At 46.7% G+C, this 27,750-nt stretch overlaps 1 protein-coding gene and 1 long non-coding RNA gene across 6 annotated transcripts in view; both read left to right on the forward strand.

Moving 5' to 3' along the window:
- Positions 1 to 21,333, forward strand: part of LOC127009549 (rho GTPase-activating protein 45-like) — a 285,593-nt gene extending 264,260 nt beyond the window's left edge. For 4 of the 5 annotated variants that reach the window (XM_050882726.1, XM_050882725.1, XM_050882727.1 and 1 more), the window contains 8 exons: positions 392 to 573; positions 3,910 to 4,055; positions 4,774 to 4,829; positions 7,600 to 7,757; positions 9,592 to 9,878; positions 10,585 to 11,109; positions 12,362 to 12,767; positions 19,990 to 21,333. In XM_050882726.1, coding sequence (XP_050738683.1) covers positions 392 to 573; positions 3,910 to 4,055; positions 4,774 to 4,829; positions 7,600 to 7,757; positions 9,592 to 9,878; positions 10,585 to 11,109; positions 12,362 to 12,767; positions 19,990 to 20,477 — 2,248 coding nt within the window. In that variant the 3' untranslated portion in view covers positions 20,478 to 21,333. Of the gene's footprint in view, positions 1 to 391; positions 574 to 3,909; positions 4,056 to 4,773; positions 4,830 to 7,599; positions 7,758 to 9,591; positions 9,879 to 10,584; positions 11,110 to 12,361; positions 12,768 to 17,173; positions 17,289 to 19,989 lie in introns of all 5 variants that reach the window. The other variant, XR_007762051.1, reaches the window with a different exon arrangement.
- Positions 21,334 to 21,638: 305 nt separating this feature from the next.
- Positions 21,639 to 27,750, forward strand: part of LOC127009557 (uncharacterized) — a 184,705-nt gene continuing 178,593 nt past the window's right edge. The window contains exon 1 of the long non-coding RNA XR_007762054.1: positions 21,639 to 22,209. This is a non-coding gene — a long non-coding RNA (uncharacterized LOC127009557). The remainder of the gene's footprint in view (positions 22,210 to 27,750) is intronic.

Below are 27,750 nucleotides of genomic sequence, written 5' to 3' on the forward strand. Positions count from 1 at the left end.
ATAATTGTTACTGTCTCCCCTTGAGGAAGGGTGGTGGTGGTGGTGGTGGTGGTGTGTGAAGGTCCCGGCAGTACCCAGAGATCGATTCGTGATGAATTACGCACAGTACTCAATACATACCGTCGTGAGTCTGCATGGGCGTGGGGTGCAGAGGCATGGCGAACCCACTCCTGCATCCCCACACTGCAACACACCACCACTCGATGTATAACACCGCCACACTATGGAACACACACACCATGCAGCACACCGCCACACTATGTAAAAGGCCACCGATATATGAATAAGACCATTAATCCATATCTAGCACCACCACACTATGTATATATCACCACCACTATGTATATAACACTACAGCTCCCTATATAACACCGCCTTACTCCCCCCACAGGATTGCCAAGGAGTGTGGGGCGGGGACGGGGGCGGAGGGCGCGGGTCGGGCGGGCGAGGAGCTGCGGGAGTTGGTGGGCCGGCTGCCGCGCCACCACCTCGCCTGCCTCGCCTCCCTCATGCACCACCTCCACAGGGTCGCCGCGCACTCACAGCAGAACAACATGCCGCCCTCGAACCTCGGTGAGTTAGCTGAGGTCATTTGTGTGTCCCTTCCTCTCCCCTTCCCTCCCCTCACTTCTTCCCTCACTCTTCTTTCCCTCCCTTCCTCTCTTCCCTCAACCTCTGTAAGTTAGCAAATTCATATATGTGTCCCTTCCTTCCCCTTTCTTTTCTCCCTTCCCCTCCCTTTGCCTTCCTCCTTCCCCTCACCCGTCCTTCCCCTCCCCCTTCCTTCGCCTCCCATCTCCCCCTCCCCCTTCTTCCTCCACCATCCTTCTCCCCTCTCCTATGAGTTCATCCCTTCCCCCAACCTCGGTGAGTCAGCTGATGTCCTTTGTCCCTCCCTCCCCCTTCCTCCCCCTCCCTTCGCATCCCTTCTTCCAATCCTTTCCCCTCCGTAAACATGCCCCTCCATTCCCTCCTCTCTCTCCCCTTCCCTTCTCTTCCTATCCCCTCCCTTCCCCTCTCTTCTCTCCCTATGTATACTTCCCTTCCCTTCATGAACCAACCAACCTTTACCAACTCCAAAGCCATTTCAGTGCAGGCCAGAATAGCTCTCCTCCCCTTCCCTCCCCTTCCCTGAGTTTCCTCCCTCCTTCCCCTATGCAGTCCTCCCTCCCCCCCTCCCCTACGTTTCCTCCCCTCCTCTCCCCTATGCATTCCTCCCTCCTCCACCTCCCTTAGGTATCCCCCCCCTCCACCCTATGCATTCCTCCCTCCTCCACCTCCCTTAGGTATCCCCCCCCTCCCCTCCCCTATGCATTCCTCCCTCCCCCACCTCCCCTACATATCCTCCCCCTCCCCTCCCCCTTCCCCCCCAATGCACCAGCCTTTACTGCGTCTCCGAGAACAGTAAAACCCAACGTCACGTGAGTCCGAGGCTGGAGTAGACACTGAGGAGAAGAAAGGAGGAAATTCTGCCTTTTTCTTCCTATTTTCTTTCTTCCTCTTCGCCTGAACGTGTCATTGGCTCCGGGGCTTGAGGAGAGGAGGCAGAAGTTGCTACACGTGTACTGGACTAATATTGTTTTTTCACCTATTTTTTTATTCTTTATTCTTAGTAACATGGAAATGGTCTTGCCTGAATTTAAAAACATGGCTATTTTATTTGGGTTCACTCCTTACTTTTTTCCTTCTTGTTTTTTTTTTGTTTTGTTTTTTTAGTAACATGTCTTTCCGTGAGCTGAAAAAACAATGTAATTTTCTTCCGTCCACTTCTTACTATTTTTTTTTCTTTTTTTTCTTCTAGTAACTTGAGTCTTGGCCTGAACGCATTTTTTCTTCTATCTTTCTTCTATTTTTTTATTCTTCCATTTTTTTATTCTTTATTCTTAGTGACATGTCTTGCCGAGCATTTAAAACATGGGTATTTTATTTGGGCTCACTCCTTACTCTTTTTTCTTTCTTCTTTTTTTTTTTTAGTACCTTTCGTCTTGCCGTGAGCTGAAAAACAATGTAATTTTCTTTGCGTCCACTTTTTAATATTTTTTTTTTTTTTGCTTTTTTTTTGTAACGAACGTAAAAACACCAAGGTCATTTTTCTTTTTTGCCCTCACTGCTCACTCACTTTTGTTCTCTTATTTTTTTTTTCTAGTAACTTGAGTCTTGGTCTGAACGTAAAAACATCAAGGTCATTTTTCTTTTTTGCCTTCACTGCTCACTCACTTTTGTTCTCTTATTTTTTTTCTAGTAACTTGAGTCTTGGTCTGAACGTAAAAACATCAAGGTCATAGTTTTTTTCCTGTTTTGCGTTCACTCCTCACTCAGTTTATTTTTCTCACTTTTTTTTTTAGTAACGTAAGTCTTGCCGGGAACTTAAAAAACAAGGCCATTTTCTTTACGTTCACTTCTCACACACACTTAAGATCTTTGTCTGGTTAGTTTTTCGGGTAAGGGATTTTGTGGGAGCTTATCTGTTTGTTTCTTCTTTATTCTCGCCCTTCAGTCGCTCCTTCCCATCCCGTAAAAAAAAAAGATTACAGGAAAATTAGATTAGCCAGTGTCATTCAGCCCACGCAGCACTTTCATCCCGCCTTCATACATTGACGTGGGTGTGTCCTTGTCTCCTGTTCTTGGGGTTCGTGGTAAGGGCAAGCATCCTATTACTCATTATAGCCAGTTACAGTTCAGTCATTCTGTTTCACTCTCACTAAGCTTCTCCGATGTTGTTGTTTTTTGTCTTTCCTAACACCGATTCCTCCTCCTCCTCTTCTCCTCTCCTTTCCTTCCTCTCTTCTTCCTTCTCTCATTTTCTCCTTTTCTTTCTCTTCTCTCCTCTTCTTTCTTTTCTTTTTGCTTTTCTTTTCTTCTCTACTCTCCTCATTTCCTGTCTTTTCCTCTCATATCTCTTCTCCATTCCTTTTCTCTCTTTTCCTTTCCTTTCATTTCATTTCTCTCCTCTCTCCTCTTTGTCTTCCTCTTCCTTCCTTTTTCTCCTGCTCTCCTCTCCTTTCCCCTCCTTTCTTCTCTCTTCTCTTCTCTGTCTCCTCCTTTGTTACCCGCACCATCTTCCTCCTCTCTCTAGCTTGGGTGTGTCTTTTTTTCCTGTTCTTGGCGTCCGTGGTGGGGGCAAGGATTCTGTTACTCATTGTTCTCAGTTACGGTTCAGTCATACCAAGCATTCTATCGTCTCCTCCTTTGTTACCCGCACCATCCTCTTCCCTCTAGCTTAGGCGTGTCCTTTTCTCCTGTTCTTGGTGTTCTTTGCGGTGGAAACTAGAAAGAATCGTGTTCCTGACCTCAGTTACGCGACAGTCACGCTACATATGCTATACAGTCACTTTCAACCCTTTTCTGTACTGTCCGTCTTTCTCCTTTTAACTGGTACGTGGGTGGGTGACTATCTCTCGTTCTTGGATCTTGTGTCTCGCCTTACATGCTAGACACCCTTTCTTTCAACTTTTTTACCCACACTGTCCGTCTTTCTCCTTTTAATTAATGCGTGGATGGATGGCTATCTCTCGTTCTTGGTTCTTGTGTCTCTCCTTAGATGCGATACACCCTTTCTTCCGACCTTTTTCCCACACTGTCCGTCTTTCTCCCTGTAACTAATGTGTGGGTGTGTCTCTGTCTCTTGTTCTTTGTGTTCGTGGCATCGTGTTCCTCGTCTCAGTTGGGCTACACGTCAGTTACACCACACGCTATACACTGTCTCGTCTCTTCCTACCCTGCCTGCACCGTCCGTCGTTCTGCCTTTTAACTAATGCGTGGGTGTGTCTTTATATCTTGTTTTAGGCTCTTTCGTTACGCCTCACATGCTATACTCCCTCTTTCTCTCTCTCTCTCTTTCTCTTCTCACCTTTCCTACAGTCTTTCACCTTTTAACTAATGTATGTGTCTCTCTCCTCTTCGCGGCAGGCATTGTGTTCGGGCCGACGCTGCTGCGGACGGCCGAGGGCTCCGCGTCACTGAGCTCCCTGGTCGACACGGTGCACCAGACGCGGGCCATCGAGCTGCTCATCATGTGTGTCAACGAGATCTTCGGACCCCAAGACCCGCTGCAGGTGTGTGGGAGCGAGGGGGAGAGGGAGGGGGAGGGGGAGAGTAAGGAGACTGTGGGGGTGTTGAGTTGTGAGTTTGCGTGCGTGTTTGCGTTGCAGCTTCAGTATGTATGCTTTGGAATATGCATGCTTTGTTTACATATTTATTTACGTGTGTGTGTGTAGTGCTTGGGGAATGTCGTGTGTGTGTGTGTGTGTGTGTGTGTGTGTGTGTGTGTGTGTGTAATGATAAGTGGCAGCATTAAAACGAACCTAAACGAGCTGAGTGCCTTGTATGTGTGTGTGTGTGTGTGTGTGTGTGTGTGTGTGTGTGTGTCTTCGTATTCGTCTAGATGTCTGTGTCTTTAAGTCTGTCTACCTCTCCTTTTCTGTGCTTTTCATTTTCTTTATCTCTCTCTATGTCTGTTTTCCTGTCTCCATTTGTCTCACTGTCTATGTCTAACAAATTATGTACGTGTCTGTCTCTCTGTCTGTCTGTCTTCTCTCTCATCTCCCTGTCTATCTCTCGTCCTTTTTCTTTCCTTCCGTCTGTCTGTGTATCTGTCTGTCTGTCTCTCTTCATCTCCTCGTTTATCCATCATTCTTATTCTTTCCTTCCGCCCGTCTAACTGTCTATCTCTTCATCTCCCTGTCTCCCTGTCTGTCTCTCCTTCCTTCCGTCTGTCTGTGCCGTCTCGAGGGGCAAGGAGAGGCGTCTTAAGTGGATCTGTTTACGTTTCAGGCGGCGACAGGTGTAAGCAAACGGGCGGAAGACCAACAGAAGCCACCCCAGGGAAGGTAAGTGAAGAGGAGAGGAGAGAGGAAGAGAAGGAGAGGGAAGAGAGGAGGAGGAGAAAGGAAAGGAAGGAAAGGAAGGGAGGAGGAGAGGAAGAGGAGGAAAGGAGAGGAAGAGGAGAGGAAGGAAAGGAAAGAGGAGAGAGAGGAAGGAAGGAAAGGAAAGGAGGGAGAAAGAAAAGGAGAGGAAGAGAAAAGAAAAGAAAGAGAAGGAGGAGAAGAAGAGAAAGAGGAGAAGAAAAGAAAAGGAAAGGAGAGGAGAGGAGAGGAAAGGAGAGAGGAGATGAGAAGAGAAGACAGAGAGAGGGAGAGAAAGAGGAAAAGAGAAGAGAGAAAAAGAAAGGGAAGGAAGAGGAGAGAGAGAGGAGAAAGGAAAGGAGAGAAAAGGAGGAAAAGGAGAGGAGAAGGAAAAAGACAGGAAATGAAAGAAGAAAAGAAAAAGAAAAATGAAGAAAAAAAAAAGAAGAGGAGCGAAGAGAAAGAAAAGGAGAAAATGAGAGAAGGAAGAAGAGAGGAAGGAGAAGAGAAGAGAAGAGAAGAGAGGAGAGGAGGAGGAATAGGTGTTAGGGAAGGCAAAAAACAACAACAACATCGGAGAAGCTTATTGAGAGAGAGAGAGAGGAGGAAGGAGGAAAGTAATTACGGAGAAGGAAAAAAAGCGGAGAGGGAGAGGGAGAGACAGGGAGGAGAGAGAAGGAGAGAAGGAAGGAAATTAGGAAGAGATTTAAGATGACGAAAATGGGAGAAAGATGAAAGGGCAAAGAAGATTAGAAGAGGAAGAAGCAAGGGAAAAGGAGAGAAGGTAAAGGAGGAGGAAGAAGAGGAGAGAATAGGAATAGGAATAGGAAGAGGAAGAAGTGAAGGAAACAAGATAAAGGAGGAGGAGGAAAGAGTAGGAAGAAGAAGATTAAGAATAGAAGGTAAAGGAGGAGGAGGAAAAGGAAAGAAAGAATAGGAAGAGGAAGAGGAAGAAGTAATGGAAATAAGGCAGAGGAGGAGGAAGAGGAGGAAGAACAAATAGGAGAGAAGAATTATGAGAAGATTATGGAATGGAGGGAAGGGAGAGAAGGAGAGAAATCAGGGAATAAAGGAGGGAAAAAAACGTGAATGAGAGAGAGAAAAATATAGAAATACCACAGCCGCAATGAAAATTAAGTCAGTGAAATATTGCATTCTCTCTCTCTCTCTCTCTCTCTCTCTCTCTCTCTCTCTCTCTCTCTCTCTCTCTCTCTCTCTCTCTCTCTCTCTCTCTCTCACACACACACACACACACACAATCCCTTTTCCCCCTTCCTCTTCCTTCCTCTTATTTTCCTCTCTCCCATGCACCTCCCATCCATCTCTGTCCCTCTGTATTAATCTCCTTTTATCTTTGCAATCCTTCACTATATTTATCTTTCCCATTACACCTGTTATTCTTCATCCTTTCAATACTCCTTTCTCCTACTCCGAGCTCTCATCCATCTCTGTCACTCTATTTTAATCCATTTTTATCTTTGCAATCCGTCATCACATTTATCTTTTCTGTTACACCTGTTATTCTTCATCCTTTCACTACTCCTTTCCTCCTACTCCGAGCTCTCATCCATCTCTGTCACTCTATTTTAATCCATTTTTATCTTCGCAATCCTTCATCATTCTTACCCGCTTTGTCTCACCTCTTCTCCATTACCCTTTCAATATTCGTTTTTCTCTTCCTCTTACTTTCCTTCCCATCTCTGAAACCTCTTTATCAACCCTCTTTTACCTCGTTCATCATTCACATCGCTCACTCTCCTTCTGGCATGCACTTCTTCGTTTTCCTTCTCTTGCTCTTTTTCCTCTTACTCTTGCTCTTCATTAATCATCGTATCCCATTCATCATTGTCTCTGTTTACCTCCTGAATCCTTTACCACACTCATTTTGCAACATTCTTACTCCTTTAACTCTCTGATACTCTTTTCCTTTTATGTCTATCCTTGTATCATATTTGGAACCTCTTTTTTTATCCCTCTTTATCTCTGCAATCCTTCATCACACTCACCCTCCTTGCTACAGTCTCACTTCTTTAATCCTCCAATACTCTTTCCCCTTTACTGTTATCCTTCATCCATCTCCGTGTCTCTATTTTAATCCATTTTTATCTGGTTAATCCTTCATCACACACACCCTCCTTGCCACACCCTTACTTCTTTAACCCTCCAATACTCTTTTTCCCTCCACTCCTATCCTTCATCCATCCCTCCATATCACTTTACTTTTTACCCTCTCACACTCTTTTTCCCTCCACTCCTATCCTTCATCCATCTCCGTCTGTCTTTTTTCATCCATTTTTATCTCTGCAATCCTTCATCACACACACCCTCCATATCACACCCTTACTTCTTTACCTCTCCAATACTCTTTTTCCCTTCACTCCTATCCTTCATCCATCTCCGTCTGTCTTTTTTCATCCATTTTTATCTCTGCAATCCTTCATCACACACACTCTCCATATCACACCCTCACTTCTTTAACCCTCCAATACTCTTTTCCCCTTTACGCCTATGCATCAGCCATCTCCGTCTCTCTTTTTAATCTCTTTTTATCTTCGCAATCCTTCATCACACTCACCCTCCTTGCTACACTCTTAATTCTTTAACCCTCCAACACTCTTTTCCCCTTGACTCCTATCCTTCATCCATCTCCGTCTCTCTTTTTTATCCCTTTTTATCTCTTCAATCCTTCATCACACTCACCCTCCTTCCCACACCCTTACTTCTTTAACCCTCCAACACTCTTTTCCCCCTACAGACACGCCACCGCCTCCGTCAGTAGCAGCAGCAGCAGCGGCAGCGTGGTGTACACCGTGCCCATCGCCGGCTACAGAAGGAGCACGACGGACGCGGAGGACTCACCCGCCGCGCCCGCCTCCCACGCCCTGAAGGATAGGAAGGACTCGGAGGTGCAAGGTGAGGCTGACGTGTGTGTGTGTGTGTGTGTGTGTGTGTGTGTGTTAAGAGAGTAATGAAGATGACTTTGAAGGTGAAGAAAAGAACTACCAATATGCAAAGATAGATATAGAGATAGATAAGTACATAGATACATATATAGACAGGTGGCGAGAAATAAAGAAAGAGAAAGTGAATACATGAATAAATACCCGAAATTGACCTCTCTTTTGACCACCCTTTGTATTTTTAGGAGCAGCGTTTAGCCGGGTTTTTTTCCTACACTTTTCTTATGCCCTTGAGCTGCTTCCTTTCCTCTAAAAAAATAATGTACATGAACTATGGAATTAATTAAACGTCTCCCTTCTTTCATCATCTCATACAAGACTGACATCATGACATTTTATTTTGCATTCCATTCACTTCTCTCTCCTCTCCCTCACATCGCCGCTAGCTCAGATCTCTTCCTTTATCTTCATCAGCTTAACGCACATCCCTCACCTCTCGTTCCCTCAGCTTCCCGTACCTTATTAACATCCTCTCCTCACCTCATTACCATACCTGCCCGTACCTTTTTAATACCTGTTCAGACCTCATTAACTTTAGTGGCAGGATATGAGTTCACGCAATATGTGTTTTCCTTACCTTCCCGGCCCATCACACACGTTACCTTCCCTTCCCTCATTAACTTAACTTGTCTTACCTTATTGATCAGCTTTTTAACCTCATTTATTAACTGTTTTTACCTCATTAATTCACCTCCTCTGATATATCGACACTCAATATCTACTCCTTTACCTTATCTTTTCTAACCTGATGATCTCATTACCTACCTGTCACCACCTCATTAGTTACCGTTACCTGTCTCATTAACTCACCTTTCCGAATATTTGATCACCCAATATTCGCTCCTTTAACATATACCGGATTAGAGTACGTATATTGCATTACCTCATTATCTCATTATCTACCTCTCCTTACCTCATTAGTCACGATTACCTATCTCATTAAATCACTTTTTCGCATATGCCGTCACCCATCACTTTCTGTACCTCTTTACTTCTTTATTTTCTTTTACTTTATCTCATCTCCTTACCTCAAAACCTATTATTCCTTACCTCAACAGTCTGCGCCGTATCTCATTAACTCTCCACCCGAAATTGACCTCTCTTTTGGTCACTCTTTATTTTTATCTTCTTTAGGAGTGGGCTATTTTTCTACACTTTTTTTTCGTTGTTGTTGTTGTTGTTGTTGCCTTTGAGCTGCTTCCTTTCCTGTATATAAAAAACCCTCACCTTTCCGCATAATTGAGTCGTCCCTCACCTTAGCGCCTCAGACCACACAGATCACCTTGCCAGACTTGATTACCTACTCTTCCCTCACCTGGTTGCCTCTTTACCTGCCATTACTACCTCATTAGTCACCATTACTTATCTCATTAACTCACCTCTCCTCATTTGTCGCCTCTACCTTACCAATTCGTACCACACCGATCACCTCGCCAAACTTAATTACCTCCTCTTCCCTCACCTGGTTGCCTCTTTACCTACCATTACTACCTCATTAGTCACCATTACTTATCTCATTAACTCACCTCTCCTCATGTGTCGCCTCTACCTTACCAATTCGTACCACACAGATCACCTTGACTCACTTGATTACCCTTCCTTCCCTCACCTGGTTGCCTCTTTACCTACCATTCCTCACCTCATCAATCTATGCCCTATCTCATTAACTCACCTTTCCTCATGTCATCCTTCACCTTAGCGGCACAGAACACACCGATCACCTTGACTCACCTGATTACCCTTCCTGCCCTCACCTCATTAACCCAACTTTCCACGTCCTTGCGCAGATGACGACTGGGATTCAGAGAGCTGGGAGGAAAGCGCCTTTGAGAGCAGCGTCGGTGGAGGTGGTGGAGGTGGTACTGAATCCTCCTCCACCACCCACCCTGCCACCGCCACGACCATCACCACGACCATGAGCAGCAGCAGCACCAGCATCGCCTCCGCCGCCGCCGCCGCTATCGCCCCCTCCCCCGTGCCCCCGCCCCGAGCGTCCCCAGCCTCCAGCCGCGCCCCCGCAGGACAGGCCAAGATATACAAGACGTCGCTTAGGGATTACGTGGGTCTCGAAGGGGTGAGTTGTGGGCTGGGATGGGGCTAAGGGGCTGCGGGGGAGGGACTAGTGTAGTAGAGTGGAGTGAGGTGGAGTGAGTGTGGTGGATGGGTGGATAGGTGGGTGGATGAGGTAGTATGGAGTGAGGGGGCGAGTGAGTAAGTGATGAAGGGTTTTTTGAGTGAGTGTGAGTGAGTGGGTGATGGAGTATTGAATGATTGAGTGGGTGCGGGGTGAGTGTGAGTGAGTGTGCAAGTAAAAGCGAGTGATTGTGTGAGTTTTCATTTCGCTACGCACTCCACGATGCTGTTTTTAAATGGCAGGAATAAAAGCATGCAAACAACTCACGTTTACCTGTCTACACTGCCTGCTATTGACCGCACGTGTGAGGGAGGAGGGGGGAAGGGGAGGGAGGGAGGTAGCGGATGGAGGGTGAAATATATATGAAAACTTATAATATGTTGTAGTCAATTTATGTCGTTGTATCGATGGAGAATTAACGGAAAACTGTCAACGGCAATGCAGTAAAACACACACAAACACACACACACACACACACACACACACACACACACAAACACACAAACACACACTCTCCCCTCCCCCGCACACACATACTCCCCCCTCCCCCCTTTCAAATGAACACCTAACCTAACCTAACACCTCTCTCTTTCTCCCTTCCTTCTTTCCTTCCTTCCTTCCTTCCGCCACTCCGTCCGCTTTCCAGGTGGCTCTTCACGTCTCCTCGGGTCTCCACTCCGCCCACGAAGTCCACCAGAAGCTCCGCAAGACCGTCAGCGATATCTCCTCCTCCCTCCGATCCTCCTCCCCCGCCACGGCCGCCACCACCACCATCACCACCACCACCACGTCGCCCAGCCCCTACCCCGCTATCACCACCACCACCTCCACCACCGTGCTGATTCCCTCCCCCTCCGTGCACGACATGCCGAGGAGAGGCAGCACTGTGGACGATTTGAAGAAGCTTGTGGTGGCAGCAGGAGCAGGAGGAGGAGGGGGAGGGTCGCAGGAAGATAAAAAGACCCAAGAAACACCTCAACGGAAACCCCTTCAGCAGGAAGAGTCGACCAGAAGAAGACCCCAGTCGCTGGAGGAGACAGGAAGGAGACCCACGGTGGAGGAGACGCCGCGGAAGGCCGAGGAGGCGGCGAGCCGGGTCCTGCAGCAGCCTCCCAGACCCCAGGTGTACAAGAGTGAATCCAAGGGCAGCGTGAGCGAGGCGGAGCTGAAGGTGAGTGTGTGTGTGTGTGTGTGTGTGTGTGTGTGTGTGTGTCAGCATGCCTGTTCGCCCCCAGTCCCCGTCCGTCATCCGGCTCCCGGACGCGTGGCTGACGGGCATTTGGCCGGACGGACACTGAACCGGCAGCCGTTTGGCCGAGCGAACACGAAGCGAAGCGGACATTCAGTCGAAAGAACATGTGACGGTTTTTGTTTAGTTTCTCTATTTGCAAAGTAATTGTTCTATAAAACAAACTATAACCGTGTAGAATTATTTCATGACAGGATTATTTATTGCACATTTGGTAGACGATAAAGGATATGAATTGTGTTGTTGTATCATAAAACAAATTACAAAACAATCAACATATCGCTCCGTGATGGTGAAATTCTTTGTAACAAATTTATTATTTACTTTCCATAAATATTCAAAGATCGGTGAAAATATCTCTAGAAAATTCGACCCTTGAAAAAATCCGTCATATTTCTCAATGATAGTTCAGTTTTGCGTTAATTACCAGTTACTTCTTCGATTTCCTCAACACCACTCCTGATGCCACCTTCCTAGTCATCACCTCTCAGTCCGACTGTTCTTTTCTTAGTACTGAAGCATGTCGTCAAGCGGCGAGATGTCTGATTGTCATTCTCCGTCCGAAGGCTCCGTGCATCCCTTCAGGCGAGGCTGTTGTCCGTGGAATGCCTTGTGTGCAGATGATGAAGCTGGCTAACTTCTGAGCGTCTTGATTACTCTGGTGCGACGTGGATGGATTGGTGTTGTGCAACGAGCAAGACAACAAAACCAGAATATGAACTCGGGATGTGGAACATTTATCATTCCACGGATAACCAAGTCTCCTGAAGGGTGACACAGAGGCGTGGAACAGAAAATGTCACTCACCCGCCTTGCTGTTCACCTTCTACAAACCTTCAAGACCGAATACTCGTCCTGCTAATTGTCCCTTCGGTCTACTGTCCGTTTTATAATCTCCCTATCTACATGTCTATCTGTTTATGTCTATCTTACACCCATCACCACTCGGCACCATCCATCACCACCCATCAACACCTTTCACCACCCATCTCCACTGCCAATCACTACCAATCATCACCCATTCCCAACAATCTCCACCCATTCACACGCTACCCCACCCATTCCCATCTATACCAACCCATCACCACCAATCATCACCCATCACCACCCACCCATCAATCCCCCGTCCCCACCCATTCCAACCCATCACCACTCATCACCACGTAACCCACAGGTGGAGGCGCGGGTCGGAGTGGTGGGCGGCAGCGGGCAGGAGACTATCGTGCTATCCGCCCCTCGGAAGGTCAGTCCCCTGCTGGGTCAACGCGCCGCCCTGGCCCAGCACAGCGGCACCGACTCCTCCCTCGACTCCGATCACAGCTACGACTACCACAGCCACGCCCACACGCCCGCCGCGCCCTCAGCCCCCACCCACAGGCGCGCGGAGGTCGGGTTCAGTGCCACCACCCGCTCCTTCTCCGCCTCCCGCGACGCCTCCCTCGACAACCTCACGTCCTCCGTCACCTCCTCAGACTCCTCCTCGCAGGAACTCGACTCGGCCCACGCCACCGAGGACTCCCACAGCTCCGAGGCGCCCGACGACCCGCACGCCCTCACGCACGCCCTCACCTATACCTCAGGTTGGTTTGGTTCTCTTTCTTTGGCGTGGGTACCTTTTTTTTGTGTGTAGGTTCTTCTTTTCTCCTTTCTTCCTTTTTTCATGTTTTTGTTCATTCTTTTTTTTTTCATTGATTCTGCGTTCTATGATATTCTTTCTCAGGATTTTTTTTTTATTGCGTTTATTTTTCTGTGATATTTCTTTTTCTTAATTTCCATCATCTCCCTTTTCTCCTCCTCCTTCTCCTCCTCTCTTGCTTCCTCTCTTCTCCTCCTCCCTCAACTAGTGCAAGATCATCATTCATTAGTTATTCTTATTATTTTGTTATTGATTTTCTCTCTAAAACAAACAAATAAACACCCACACACCCACACCCACACCCACACCCACACACACACACACACACACACACACACACACACACACACACACACACACACACACCTTCGCATGTATATATATTATTTATTTATTTGGAAGCAGCAGAGCATTTTGAGAGAGAGAGAGAGAGAGAGAGAGAGAGAGAGAAGAGAAGAGAAGAGAAGAGAGAGCGAGATTGATTGCGTGGGGAAGAAAACATAACATTGACGCTTTGAGGTGGGCAATATTTCCTACCCACCTGTTCCTCGCGAGACTGAGCACACGGAACGAAAAAACATATAATAAATTCTTCTTTCCCTCCCACTCCCCCCAACACACAAGGGAAGCTGCTCTTTTTCCACTTAAAGCTCAGAAAGAAAAGAAGAGAAAGAGGAAGAATTGTTGTTTTTATGGAAGATTCAATGCGGGAATTATACAAGAGAGAGAGAGAGAGAGAGAGAGAGAGAGAGAGAGAGAGAGAGAGAGAGAGAGAGAGAGACGTGTGTTACCAAGGAAGAGATAGAGGTTGGTATTTTCAAACGCTTTCGCCTCTCACATCAACTATTTCTAAATACCGATAAGGAGATCAATCGGGGTCTAATGAGCGTTCTTTTATATTCACGATACAGAAGAACGGTCAGTCTACGGGAAGGGTCATGAAAGTGCCCCAGGAAATGCTAAAAAAAAACCCTCCTACGAAAGTCTTAATTATGTGTTCTTGTGCTCCAAAATGTTTAGGAATACGGCCCAGAGAGAAAGGGGGAGAGGAAGAGAGAGAGAGACGAGGTTGAGTGTTTCGTTCTCTCTCTCTCTTTTTCTCCCTTCTAACCAGCGTTGAGGGGGGAAGCAAGTGAAGGGACGAGAGAAAGAAAGAGAGCTCTGTGTAGCCACCAAAACTGACCCTCTCGATATAATGGATAGTTTTCATGACCAACAAAAATCTCCTCTCTCCGTATTTCCAGTGTTCATGTATCTGGGGTTTGGGTTACTTCGATACGCCCCCATCTGTCTCTAGTATGAAAAATCCGGCGCGGGTAGGAGGATAAATAACACGGAGGGTAAACTCTGCCGAAACTCCTGGAGGAAAAACGAAAAATAACGGGGAAGAAAAAGGGAAAAACGAAAAGTGATGCAACGCAGAGGCTCGGTCACCAAAGTCTCGCTCGCCAGGCCAAGTTTTCTCGTAAAGTGACTAAGGTTCGTAGCATCTCAGTTTCGCGCGCGCCATAAAGACGTCGCCTGGGTAACGAGATTTTGAGAGGCTCCTGTCTGCCTGCCCACCTGCCTGCCTGCCTCCTCTGCTGCTGTCTGGCCACGAGTCGTTTGGGTTGGAAAGGATTGTGCGTGATCCTGAGCGTCAGTAGTGTGTGTCAAGCAGTGTGTCGGGGTAAGGAGCAAACAAGCGTCATACATCAAGGGAGCCACTATAAATAAAATTCGCTCGTGGTCGTCCAAGGGGCCCCTTAAGAGAGCCTACCGGCGCTCTAGACAGCACCTAAAAAGGAATGTCTTGCTGAGTTTTTGATGAGTTCCAGTGGGTTGGGCCGACGCTGCAGGCAAGACGCGTGCTCCAGTGCCTTTCAATGCGGCGTGTGTTGTTGGTATGAAGGCGTCGTCGTGTCTTCAAGCTCTTCTTCTTCTTCTTCTTCTGCTTCTTCTTTTTCTACTTTTTCCTTTTCTTTTTCTTTGTCTTTTTTGTTTTCTTTTTCTTTTTCTTCCTCTTCTTCTTTTATTTCTTCTTCTTCTTCTTCTTCTTCTTCTTCTTCTTCTTCTTCTTCTTCTTCTTCTTCTTCTTCTTCTTCTTCTTCTTCTTCTTCTTCTTCTTCTTCTTCTTCTTCTTCTTCTTCTTCTTCTTCTTCTTCTTCTTCTTCTTCTTCTTCTTCTTCTTCTTCTTCTTCTTCTCCTTCTTCTTCTTCCTCTTCTTTTATTTCTTCTTCTTCTTCTTCTTCTTCTTCTTCTTCTTCTTCAATCTTCTTTTCCCCTTTTTCTCCTTTCCGTTTCTTTAGTCTTTTAATTTTCTCCTCTCCTTTTCTTCAATCTTCTTTCCTCCTTTTTTCTCCTTTCCGTTTAGCGTCCTTATTTTCGTATATCGAGGTGGACGGCCTTCAATGCCATTACCTTATCGCCGGAAGAAACTGAGTGCAGCAAAGTTTTAAGGGGATTTGTCAGTTCGGTAATTGGCCGGTGGCATTTTTGTATATCGCAAGACTCGAAGAAGCCGCTCGCCCTAAACTTCGAAGTGTCAAACATTTTTCCTGGACTTTATGGCTGAAGATTCCTCGTATGTTTGGGAAGCGCCGTGGCGATATATATTGAAGGTATACCGGCGCACACAAGTCTGGAGGGCCGCGTAAGTGGTCTAGCGGCATTTTTTTTAAACAAGCCTCAAACACTGCAGCCTCCATCAGCAAGCTTCCTTATATAACAGCATCAGGGTACGAGCGGGTAACGACACCTCTCTGAAGCTGACAACTCACTAGGCGTTTATATTTATATCGTTTTTATAGCAGCGTGTTGTGAATAGTATTATTTTGTTACACCTTGGCCTGCCTCCTCTACCTAAAAGAAAAAACGCAAACTATATTCAGCAAATTGACCTCTCTTTCGGCCACCTCTTTCGATTCTTTTTTTTTTTTTTAGGAGCAGCGAGTAGTGGGCTTTTTTTTTTTTTTTTACTGTTTCCTGTTTTTGTGCCCTTGAGCTGTCTCCTTTGTTGTAAAAAAAAAAAATACTGACAATTATATTCAGGAGAACAATCTGCTTTAAGCCTTCATTCTGGCAAGCCGCCGCACAGTAGTAGTACAGCGTAAGCCTCTCATGGGCCATTACCGGGAGTGTGTGGGCCACCTGCCGCCCCCCTCCCTCTTTCTCTTCCCTCCCTTCCCCTCCCCATGATCTGTCTCCTCTCCCTGCTCCTCTCCCTGCTGGCGTCCAGGGCTCAATGACGTGGGGTGATATGTTTCAATACTCTTTCCTTCCAGCAAATGAGACATGTTTTTTAAGTGTTAAGTTTTTTAAGTGTTAATTCTTACAATACACGTAAAATATATATGTATAACGCAAACGGGACAACAAGAAGGCCCACACGGGAAACTGGTGGTGATTACAAATACTTCCACCAAGGGCAGTCTCATGGTCACTGCCAAGGGCGACTTTAGAATGCATGTGAGAGCAGCTTATACTTACGACTGTCGACACAAACACAGACACACACTGGCCATCACTGGGTCACTAGGGAGGGGAAGCAGGAAGGGAGTGAACTCGGCCGGCACAACACATGGCGGACATTACCCGCCTGACACTCCCCAGCGCGGCACAGCTTCAGGCTCGTCGGAGGGAGGGACACAGCTGCTGGAACCCCTGTGTTAGACTGACGACCTCACATCCAAATGACCCATGGATTTGATTTTTTTTTCATTTATTTTGCTCAGTAGTAGCGTAACGGAGTTTAATAGTGGAGTAATCTATCTATCTATCTATCTATCTATCACACACAAACTTCTTCAGATTTTGATTGTTTCCTCTTATGCAGTGCTCAGAGCGTTATATTTTGACCACCACAGACCTCTCATAAAGGGAACAAATTTCTAGTCAACATTTTAACTTATTGTGTCTGATGTATCTCGTAAAATGTCCATAATTTCAGCTAGCAATGATTACTCTCCATTTTCTTCTCACTACTCTCTTCCCCTCCTCCAGTCTTTCTTCCCTGTCCTGTTTCCCACTCATCCTGTCCCCCTTGAAGCTCCCTTCCGCCACACAGACACAAACGTCCCTCTCCCGCTCCCACGTCCAATATATGTGCCGGGGAAAAATGAACACGCCCGCCGCGGATACACTCCTTCCTTCCCTTCCTTCACGAGAATAGGCCGCATCAGGAACACAGTTTGGGTCAGACAAACATCGAGGAAAACAAAGCAATATTTCACACACACACACACACAAACACACACACACACACACACGCACGCACACGCAGACGCACACGCACACACACAAACACACACACACACACACACACACACACTTGTACAGACCCGGCCACTAATGTCTTGCCACACTTTTCAGCCCCTCCGCCCTGCGCCACCCGGGCAAGGTCCAGCTCTAGCTCCTAAAATAAAAAGCAACTCAAACTTATACAATTCCACACACCTGTAAGCTCCTTCCTCTCTCTCGGCCTCAGGTAGACAGACGCGGCGGTGGTAGTGGTGGTGGTGGTGGTGGTGTGGTGGTGGTTGTGGTGGTGGTGCACTAACCCGGTGTGACGTGGCTTGGCTCATGTCACCCTACCCTTGCCTTCCCCTGCCTCCCATGCACGTTTCCCCAATGCCTCGCCTCGCTTCCCTCTCTCCCACTGCCTTCTCCTGTGCTCTTCCCACGTGTGTCTTGAGTTATTCAGGGTTATAGTCTGTAAAATGGGTTCAAGTTTACCAACAGACTAAACAAATCCAACGAAAGAAATTAATAAAATCTTGCTGGCATTTGGCCGTGGGAGCAGTGAGTCCCCCGAACACCTGCCGCGGCCCGCCAGGTGAGGCATGGCCGCGGCCCCCCCGGGAAGCACCTGAAAGAGCCCGGCGTGTTCTCGTGATGTGATTACCCTCCTCACGGCGGCCACACAGCCCTGGAGCGGCCCACTCGCCCTTCGCTGCAGCGCACATTATTATTTAGGGGACTCGAGGCATGTGCCTGTCCCCGCCGGCCACAAAGAGTGCTGGGGCGCCTGCCGGGTAAGTGGAGCAGCCCCGCGGGGGAAAGGGACAAATAGCACGGAAATAATCGCGAAATGACTCAAAAAGATGTGGGAGCGAGGCAGTTGGGTCCCAAGCCTCTCACGCCACTGCATGCCCCGCCCAGCCCCGCCCCGCTGCCGCATCCCGCCCGTTGCTGCATGCTCCCTCCTGCTGCTGCAACAGGGGAGGGAATAACGTTTGCTTTGCTTTTGGCACTAACGTAGATTTTCCTAGAACAGAATAACCATTTCCTGCAAAAATGTTTTCTGTTCGCACATTTTGCCTTACTAACAATTTCTGAATTATTCAAATAAATGTTATACATACATGAATGCACACACACACACACACACACACACACACACACACACACACACACACACACACACACACATTGAGCATTGAGCTATGGAATAGGCTGGAGGAGGAGGTGGTTTGTGCAAGAAACATTCATGATTTTAAGGAAAAGTTGGACAAGAGCGGATATGGAGACGGGACAGCGCGAGCGTATCTCTTTTCCCGTGTCACAACTAGGTAAATACACACACACACACACACACACACACACACACACACACACACACAGGTCAGTGGGTGGCAGGCAGCAGCAGTCTAGGGGTGCCCAACCACAGGTCTGCCCGGGTCATGGGTGGCGGCACTAACCACTACTAACAAGGCTGTGTCCTCAGGGCGTGACAGTAAGGGATACTTAGTGAGTTGTAATAACAGATGCTATTTACGCAAGTGTTAGTTAAATAGAAGCCAGATTAACCTTTTTGGAAGACAGTTGTTTTATGTTTTTCACACACACACACACACACACACACACACACACACACACACACACACACACACACACACATTGCTATTGCAAGGTATTCGTGTCAGTGTAGTTATTGCTTCACTTCATGGCTGCAGATTTGCACATTCCTCTTTGTATTCGTAGGAGAATGATGAGTCCCTTTAACACTCAGCCTCACAACCCTGCCTGTGTCTGTCTGTCTCGTTTTCTTTGTCAATCTCTTGTTTGTATTTCTGTTCAGCTTTGTCTTTCATTTAGTCACTTTCAGATTTTATTTACTCTCCCTTGTGTGTGTGTGTGTGTGTGTGTGTGTGTGTGTGTGTGTGTGTGTGTGTGTGTGTGTGTGTGTGTGTGTACGAGGCAGCCGTGTTTCCTCGTGTATCGGGTTCGTTTTTTCTTTTTTTCCTCCTCTCCCCGGCGCCGTTCTTGTGCTCAAACCCATCGCCTTTCTTTTGTTTCCCTCCTTCTTTGATGTCAGTGTTCGGTGTCTCGTTTTTTCCCTCCCTGCAGTTTTTTTTGTCGTTGTTGTCATTGCTGGTCTCGTTGTTGTTGTTGTTTTTTATTTGCTTGAGAAGATCGGTGTTGTCTCGCGTTCGCATTCCTTTGTTCGAGAGCTGATTGATTCTTGTTAAACTTCTTTTTTTTTACTTCTTCCTCTTTCTGTATCACTGTCGATGGCTTTGTATTTTTTTTGTTCTTTTATTTGTCAGATTCGGATTTTCTTTTCTTTTTTCCTTCAGATCGTTTCTCTCTCATTCTTGTTTTTGCCTTCACTTCTTTCAATCTTCTCTTTTTGATTTACAGTCTTATGGTCAGTTACTTTACGTTTATTTTGTTTTATTTTTATTGCACATTGTTGTTGTTGTTGTTTTCATGTTTTTGTTTCATGTCTATATTATTATTTTTATGTTCAATCCTTTCTTTTTTGTCCTGTCTAGGTCGATTTTTTTTTTCTTTTTTGTGCCACTCCCGATTCATTGGTCTCCCTTTCTTTCCCGTTCATTGGTTTTTCGTTACGCTGTTGTCCCAGAGCCCTTACGTGTTGCTACCTGTGCCTCTATCTGTTGCTCGCTCGCACACACACACACACATACACACACACACACACACACACACACACACACACACACACACACACACACAGAATAGCTCCGCCTATCTTTCACTTTTCCTTAAATAAAGTCATCCAATAAAACAATACAATACACTCCATCGCCCCCCCGGCCCGAGTGAGGCGGGGCGGCGTTGCCACGTGGGCCTGGACGGCGGTGTGGGCGAGGCGCGGCGCGCTGCCCGAGTCTCAGGGGCGGGGCGTTTTGGGCGTGTGTTGATTGCTGTCTCTCCCCCAGGTTGTGGCGGCAGCAGCGGGGGCGAGTCTGGGTACGTGTCGCCGTACCTCGGGGGTGGGTCCGTGCCGGCGCCCCTGGTGGTGGGCCCGTCCGTGCTGCTGACGCGGGCCACCATCGCACAGTACGACAAGCGGCGCACCATCACCACCGTGCTGGCGCCCAAGACTTCTTTCGATGAAAATCGTGTTAGGATCCAAGTTCCAGCCCCGGGCGGCGGGGGCAGGAGCCCCGGCAGCGGCAGCCTTGTGACGGTGGGCGTGGAGGAGGGAGCGGCCATGTCTCTATCGTCGTCCCCAACATCTCCCAGGAGCACCATCAGGGAACCTTCCTCCCCCCCCGCCAGGCTCCTCCAGCCTCAGCCTCAGTCACCAGGTCCCCCTGTGGCCCTGTCCCCCTCCCCAGCCACGACGCCAGGCCCGCGGCCCGCCGCCAATCAGCCAGAGCATCCCAGGCGGCCATCTCCTAACAGGTCCCCAAGGTTTGTCTAGGGCACAACTTGGCCTCCGGAAGCAGCGGGAGTCTGCCGGGTAAAGTGTTCTGTAGCAGTCCTACGGGAGGCGTCGCGGGAACGCAGGTTCCTTGTCTTACAGGTGAACTTTGCCTTGCCCGTGAAGGGTGGCACCACCCTGCACTGCTCCGCGGCGGCATGGTGCCTTGCGGGGCCTGCCTCTCATCGAGGCTTACATAGAGCCCTACATCACGTCCCCGCCGGCTCCAAGCACGGCGGCGACCGAATCTTCCACAGCAAAGTCCAGCGGGCGGCGGTGTTAGTGCCGTCAGTATCATCGGAGTTGCAAAACATTCTCCCGTGGTGCGCCGCTGAAGGACTTCGTGAAATACTGTAATGGAGTGACTCTTCAGGAGTGTGCTCGGTGCCCTCAGTCAGCCGCCACTCCTGGGCGTCGACGCACCGTGCTATCTTTTGTACGATACAAACTGACCAAGTTCTGTGAAAACAAACTGTACATACATGTGTATCCCCTTCAGTGCAGACAAGTGTACAGGCGCACGACACTGTGTGCGCGCCGAGCAGATGCTATGGCCGTGTATACAAAGACCAGACTCTTGTACGTACATGTAAGTGTTGTAAAGCTTAAGATATGTGTGCTTGCGTGCCTGCCTGTATGAGTGTGCGTGTCCGCTCGTGTGCGTATGCATGTGTGTCGCAGTCATGCAGGCCCGGGAAGAGATGGCATCCACGCCGGCAGCGCCTCTCCTCCCCGGGTGTGCCGCCCCGGGCCGGGCACTGGAAGGAGGCCCCGGCGTGTGTGTGCTGCGGGGAGTGAGGGACGCGCCCACGATGTCCACTCTGTATATATGATGAAGTAAATGTGTTACCACGTAGAGGAGTTTGTCTTCCCCTTCCCCTCGCCGCCACCGATGCCGCCCCGCCGCCAGCAATCATCAGAGCTGCCGCCGCCACCACCGTCCCCACAAAGGTTGGCGGTGATTGCAAAGCGAAGGAAAGTGATTCATTCTCAAATTAATTAGTTAGATAAACATCAGGCGATTCCCCCAGTTTCTCTCTCTCTCTCTCTCTCTCTCTCTCTCTCTCTCTCTCTCTCTCTCTCTCTCTCTAATATAGCAGCAGTACGTAGTTCATGGGTAAAATCCAAACGCAAATGAAAAATTGGTAAATGAAGAAGAAACATATTATCCTTAAGGAAAATAAAGTACTTTTGCAACACACACACACACACACACACACACACACACACAAAATCGAAAGTCACGCATGTCGAGGCTTCTTTGTTATTTCAGAATCACAAAGTTAAATTCCCCTTCACTCATTTAGCAATACAGAAATATCCATAAGAAAATCTTACTGTAAAATCTACACTGTACAGTTTTACTTGGAAGAAATACTAAGTAAGAAACACTAGGCAAGACCGAGGCCGTTCGTCAGGGCATTCGAACACAGTGTTGAATTTGACGTCAGTGCGCGTGCGTGTGTCGGCGGCGGGGCTGTCTGTGTGGCGACCTTTTAAGCCCTTCGTGTAATTTACCTTAATTCACCTTCGTGGCGGTGTTATTACGAGACTGAGAGTTTTGGGAAGACCTTGGGGACATGTCTGGGTACAAAGGTAAGCCCGTAGAGGTGACAAGGGCAAGTAAGGACCGGTGAAAGAAGCGGAAGCCCTGGTGGCCCTGCTGGTGGTGGCGGCAGCAGGGAACCCTCTACTACCTCTTCGCAGCCTTCCAGTGGCCCCAGCGTCTCAGGTACGTAACTATTGCTCATGTCATTGGAAGTTCATCGGGTCATATAATTGTCTCATGAGGAAGAGTGGTGTGCGGTAAGTGATATTGTGCCGTGGCTTAACTATTGAGCTAGGGAACTGTTGTTGTTGGTGGTGGTGACGGTGGCTCAGTTGTTGCTTTGAGCCGATCCGAAGCGTCACTCGAGGGTTTGGTGCTAATATTTTTTTTTTCAATTAAGACGTCTAATAAACCAACTGTCATCCCCAGCGGCTCCATTTTCTCTCTCTCTCTCTCTCTCTCTCTCTCTCTCTCTCTCTCTCTCTCTCTCTCTCTCTCTCTCTCTCTCTCTCTCATATTTTCCAATCCGATGATTCTGCAATATGTACTTAATTTTGCAGTTCACGATTAAATGTGATTCTCCATATTTTAATTTCGTTTCATAAACCAATAATAATATATGTCAATGCCTCAATATCCGTAAGTCTTCCATTCAATATTAAAGGAACGTTTTATTTTGGCACGGTGAACGTTTTGGGTAAAATCTTGAACCCTCCAAAGAAAATAAAAAGTATCTAATGTTTTCTTCCGTTTTCTCGTTCTGACTGACGTTTCTGATTGGCGTCGCTCTTGAGTCCGTCCGTCACTGAGATTGATTTATTGCACTGAAGGAAAACGGACGACCTTCTCACCTTTACCACCATAATACAAGTAAATACAAAAGTCAGCTGAAATTGCCGCAGTACATCAGTTAAGTGTAAGTAATAGCAAGTGTTTTAATTATTGATGAAAAAATAGTTACATGAAGTCAAGTAGAAGACAGCAAGATCTCGTCCATTCGTTATTTTTCTTATCTTCTTCCTTTTCATATTAACTCCTCGTTCTCCTTCCTCTCCTCCCTTACTTTACGACACTTAGAAACACACAGACACACACATTTCATCTACTCTTTTATTTTCTTCATTACTTCCTATATTTCTTCCTCTTTTCTCCTTGCTTTCCTCCCTTACTTCCTCATCTACACTTAAACCAAACACACACACACACACACACACACACACACACACACACACACACACACACACACACACACACACACACACACACACACACACACACCTGGCGGCCAAACTAATTAATTAATTACCAAACTCTTAACTGACAGATATTGATATGATTCAATTTTTCACCTTCACAAGTCTGATAACTTTCCCCCTCTCCTCCTCCCTGCGCCTCCTCCTCCCCTCTCCTCCTCTTCCTCCTCTTCTTCTCCCGCCTCCTCCTACTCTTCCTCCTCCTCATAAATACGGAAAAGGGATCTGATACAACCTGTAATTCGAATATAATTTTGGTCCTCCTCCTCCTCCTCCTCCTCCTCCTCCTCCTCCTCCTCCTCCTCCTCCTCCTCCTCCTCCTCCTCCTCCTCTTCCTCCTCCTCCTCCTCCTCCTCCTCCTCCTCCTCTTCCTCTTCCTCCTTCCTGTATTATTCATTTGTATATATTTTCCGTTCTATTTCGTAAGATGGTATCGCTTTAATTGCGTTGTGTGTGTGTGTGTGTGTGTGTGTGTGTGTGTGTGTGTGTGTGTGTGTGTGTGTGTGTCTTGAAGTCTCCTTACATCCTCATTTTTCCTTGTCTATTCTTGTTGTTGCTGTCGTTGTTATTGTTGTTGCTCTTATCTACTACTACTACTACTACTACTACTACTACTACTATTATCACCACTACTACTGCTATTATTACCACCCTGCCCTCCCTCCTGGATTGCGTATACATAGACATTTCCCTTTTTTCCCCCTACCTTTTCCCTGCGGCCACCAGCGTCAGTATCACGTTTGGTCAGACTCCAAACGAATTAAACCCGCCGTTGTGCACCACTGACTCCACGGTCCGCACAGTCAGCAAACACTGCTACCGATTGAGCGACCCGGAACAAAAGGAAAATCGCTCGTGAAAAAAACAGCAACCAACCACTAAACAAATAATTAATAAATGAATGCATGGAGCTAATAAACAAATGGATAATTAATGTAACGACTGGGAACCAAGATATTGTAAGAGAAGTCATGGGAGATAGATGGCTAGAGAGAGAGAGAGAGAGAGAGAGAGAGAGAGAGAGAGGACTAGTCATGACCGATGATGATAATGAAACAATGGTGAAGTTAAACGATTGATGAATAGAATGACTTAAGAAATGTAAAAGGTTGATGAATAGATGGAGAATAAAATGATAAATGATTAGATAAGGTGAATGATTGAAAAGTAAAGAAATGAAGGAGTTAAACGACTGATGAATAAACGAGGAAGTAAGATAGGCAAGAAAGTAAAAAATATATAAGTAAATAAGTTAGAAAAATAATTGAGAAAAAGTAAGAAATAAGTAAATAAGTGAGGAAAATAAGTGAATAAATACTAAACGAACAACGCTGACATAAAAGTGGTGATGTTTAAAGCATTCATCTTAATCCTGAAATATTTGTTACAGCTTAACTCCAATGCGTCTGTTTTGCGCTTAATGTCGGGCAATAATTTTTTTTCCCTAATACCGTGTTGTTAGGTGATGCTCTCTTGTTTTTTTTCATCTTGCCTCCCAAACGACTAATGATCTCCGCGCATTATATCAGGAATCTTTTTTTTCTCTCTTTGTTTTATGACTGACGGAAAGCATAGTGAGATTATTCCGTGTTTTCCAAGGCAGACCAGCGAGGAAAAAACACACGGATTACACACACACACACACACACACACACACACACACACACACACACACACACACACACACACACACCGAAATTGACCTCTCTTTTTGGCCACTCCTCTGTACTCTATTCAGGAGCAGTAAGTAGAGGGCTTTTTTTCATTATTGTTTTCTTCTTTTTTTACGCCCTTGAACTGTCTCCTTCGTTGTAAACACACACACACACACACACACACACACACACACACACACACACACACACCTTTTCTTCCTCTTTCCGCTCTTCCTCTTCCTCTTCCTCCACCTCTAATCCTAGTTTTTCTATCGTCGTTTGTCCCTCTCTCCCTTCCTTCCTCCTCCCATCCTTTTCCTCATTCATTCTTTTTCGTGTTTTAAATCCTCCCCATCCCCGTTCGTCCATTTTCTTTCTTTTTTCTTCTTCTTTATTTTCATCTTTTCTTTCTTTTATTCTTTCTTCTCATAGTTCTTTCTTTCTTCCTTTCTCTACGTAGCAGTTGTGTAAGAGCTTTTCCATGGGTAGTTTTATGACCCCGGTGATGGTAGTCTTACAAAGGCTCTGCAGCATGAACGTGAAAACAAAATACACTCTTGGGAACCTGCTTAATCTCCTCTACGGCCTTTGGAAAGAGTTGATGTGAGAGGCAAAAGCGTTTGAGAATACTAACACTACATAGACAGATAGATAGATAGATAGATAGGTATTTTATTCACCAGAGGAAAGCCGAAAGAAATACATAGCAACACATTTTATCATTCAAGGGTTCCATACACGCCCCCTTTAACACCACAGAACACCACGCCATACACTGACACTACATAGATAGATACTCGTGGTTATAGGTAGATAGATAGATAGGTATTTTATTCACCAGAGGAAAGCCAAAAGAAATACATAGCTACATATTATATCACTCAAGGGTTCCATACACGCCCCCTTCAACGCCACAGAACACCACGCCATACCACATCACACCACACCCCAACACAGTCCGCCACACCCCAACACAACATAACACACCATACATCATCTTTCCGCCCCACTTCCTTCCCTCTCGCTGAACGCCGTGTCGATCAAAGCGCTGTCCGTTGCTGGTCTATTTTCGGTGCTTGGTTCGGGCTCATCATTCTGGTCGGTCAGTGAATGTTTAATGCGCACCTCCGATCTCTTTTGTTTTGAAGCTTGTGGTGGGCGGCAGGTCGGGTCCGGCATATATTTCTGTCCTATTCTTCCTCTCTCTCTCTCTCTCTCTCTCTCTCTCTCTCTCTCTCTCTCTCTCTCTCTCTCTCTCTCTCTCTCTCTCTCTCTCTCTCTCTCTCTCTCTCTCTCTCTCTCTCTCTCTCTCTCTCTCTCTCTCTCTCTCTCTCTCTCTCTCTCTCTCTCTCCGTTATTAATTGACTCAGGTACAATCTGCGTAATTTACAGTAAAATAAATTAACAAGCCATTTCCATCACAGGCTTCAACTCACCCGCCCCCCACCGCTCACCTTGCTTAACTCTCAGGTGTTGCCCGACTCAGGTAATTGCCCAGTGATTGATGTAAGCCGCCGTAAGGAAGACAGGAAACACATCTCTTGTCACACCGTTTAATCTTACCTTTTCAACTTGCAACAGATTTTTTCCCTTTTTTTTTTTTTACAGCAAAGGAGACAGTTCAAGGGCTTAAAAAAAAAGAGAAAACAATAATGAAAAAAAAGCCCGCTACGTACTCTTGTGTTGGTTAACTTTAAGGTCCGTATTATCAGAAGCTTTCGGCTCACAACAAGTACAGTAAGGAGAGGAAGTGGGTTAGTGGGTAAGGTGTGGACAGGGAAAGAGAAAAGAGAGTAGGAGTGCACAGTTGTGTGGTGTAGGTTCGTTACCCAGCTTGGATCCCTCCTTTGTATTTTTTATGATTTTTTGTCTTTCATGTATTTTTCGGGTGATATTTCTCTTTGTTAATTAAAGGACTGTTTGATGCTCTACTGGGTCTCATCTGCTGCTTGATAATTACGTAATGTAACTTGTATTAGCAGTCACTCCCGTCTTTGCGTTATTCAGTATTTTTCTCTGTGTTTGAAGGACTGTTAGCTGTTCTACTGTCTCTACATTAATAATCATACAGTATAGCTTGGATTAGTAGTCACTCCCGCCCTTGCTTACTCTTTTTAAATTTTTTTGGTCATCCAATTTTTTTTTTCCTTTTTTTTAACGTTTTTTCCTGTGTCACCGGTAGGCTTTCCTAATGGGACTTGATGGTCGGCCCCATCCCGTTATGGTGTAGGCAAGTGTTTGCTTGGCTCATGCTGCCCCCAGGAGCTCATCTTTGATTCTCTCTTTTAGAGACAGAATCTAGAGTTCTAACTGATAGTTGGTCTTCAGGACAGCATTTGGGTCGTCGTCTTAAGCCACTCGACTGTGACTGAAAAAACCCATATTGTGGCGGCGGGGAGATCGGGAACCCGCGTCTTCTTGGACCCGCACGCTAACCACTCAGCCACCGCCTCCCCAAGTGGTGGCCTCTTTATCTATTTTAAATGACTTTTGGATGCTTTACGATCTAATTTGCTTCTTTATAGCCATATAACACTACATTTTTGTGTAATCAGCCTTCGCTGGGTCACTTCTTTGTAGGTGGTGAAATACTGCATACTAGTGTTCACAAAGTTTCCCTGCTCGTAATGGTATATCGCGTCGCTTTAATGGGATTGGATCGCTTTGTATTGAGGTGCTTTGTGCGAGCTGACTTAATTATCACGGTGTCGCTTTTTTTCCGAATGCACCCACTCGCCATACACTTCCGCCCCTCCCTCCCCTCATCCTCTCCCCCTCCCACCCCCCGAGTCGTTATTGCCGATGAAAAGTATGGC

The sequence above is a fragment of the Eriocheir sinensis genome, chromosome 41 (assembly GCF_024679095.1).
Source record: "Eriocheir sinensis breed Jianghai 21 chromosome 41, ASM2467909v1, whole genome shotgun sequence".
Lineage (NCBI taxonomy): Eukaryota > Metazoa > Arthropoda > Malacostraca > Decapoda > Varunidae > Eriocheir > Eriocheir sinensis.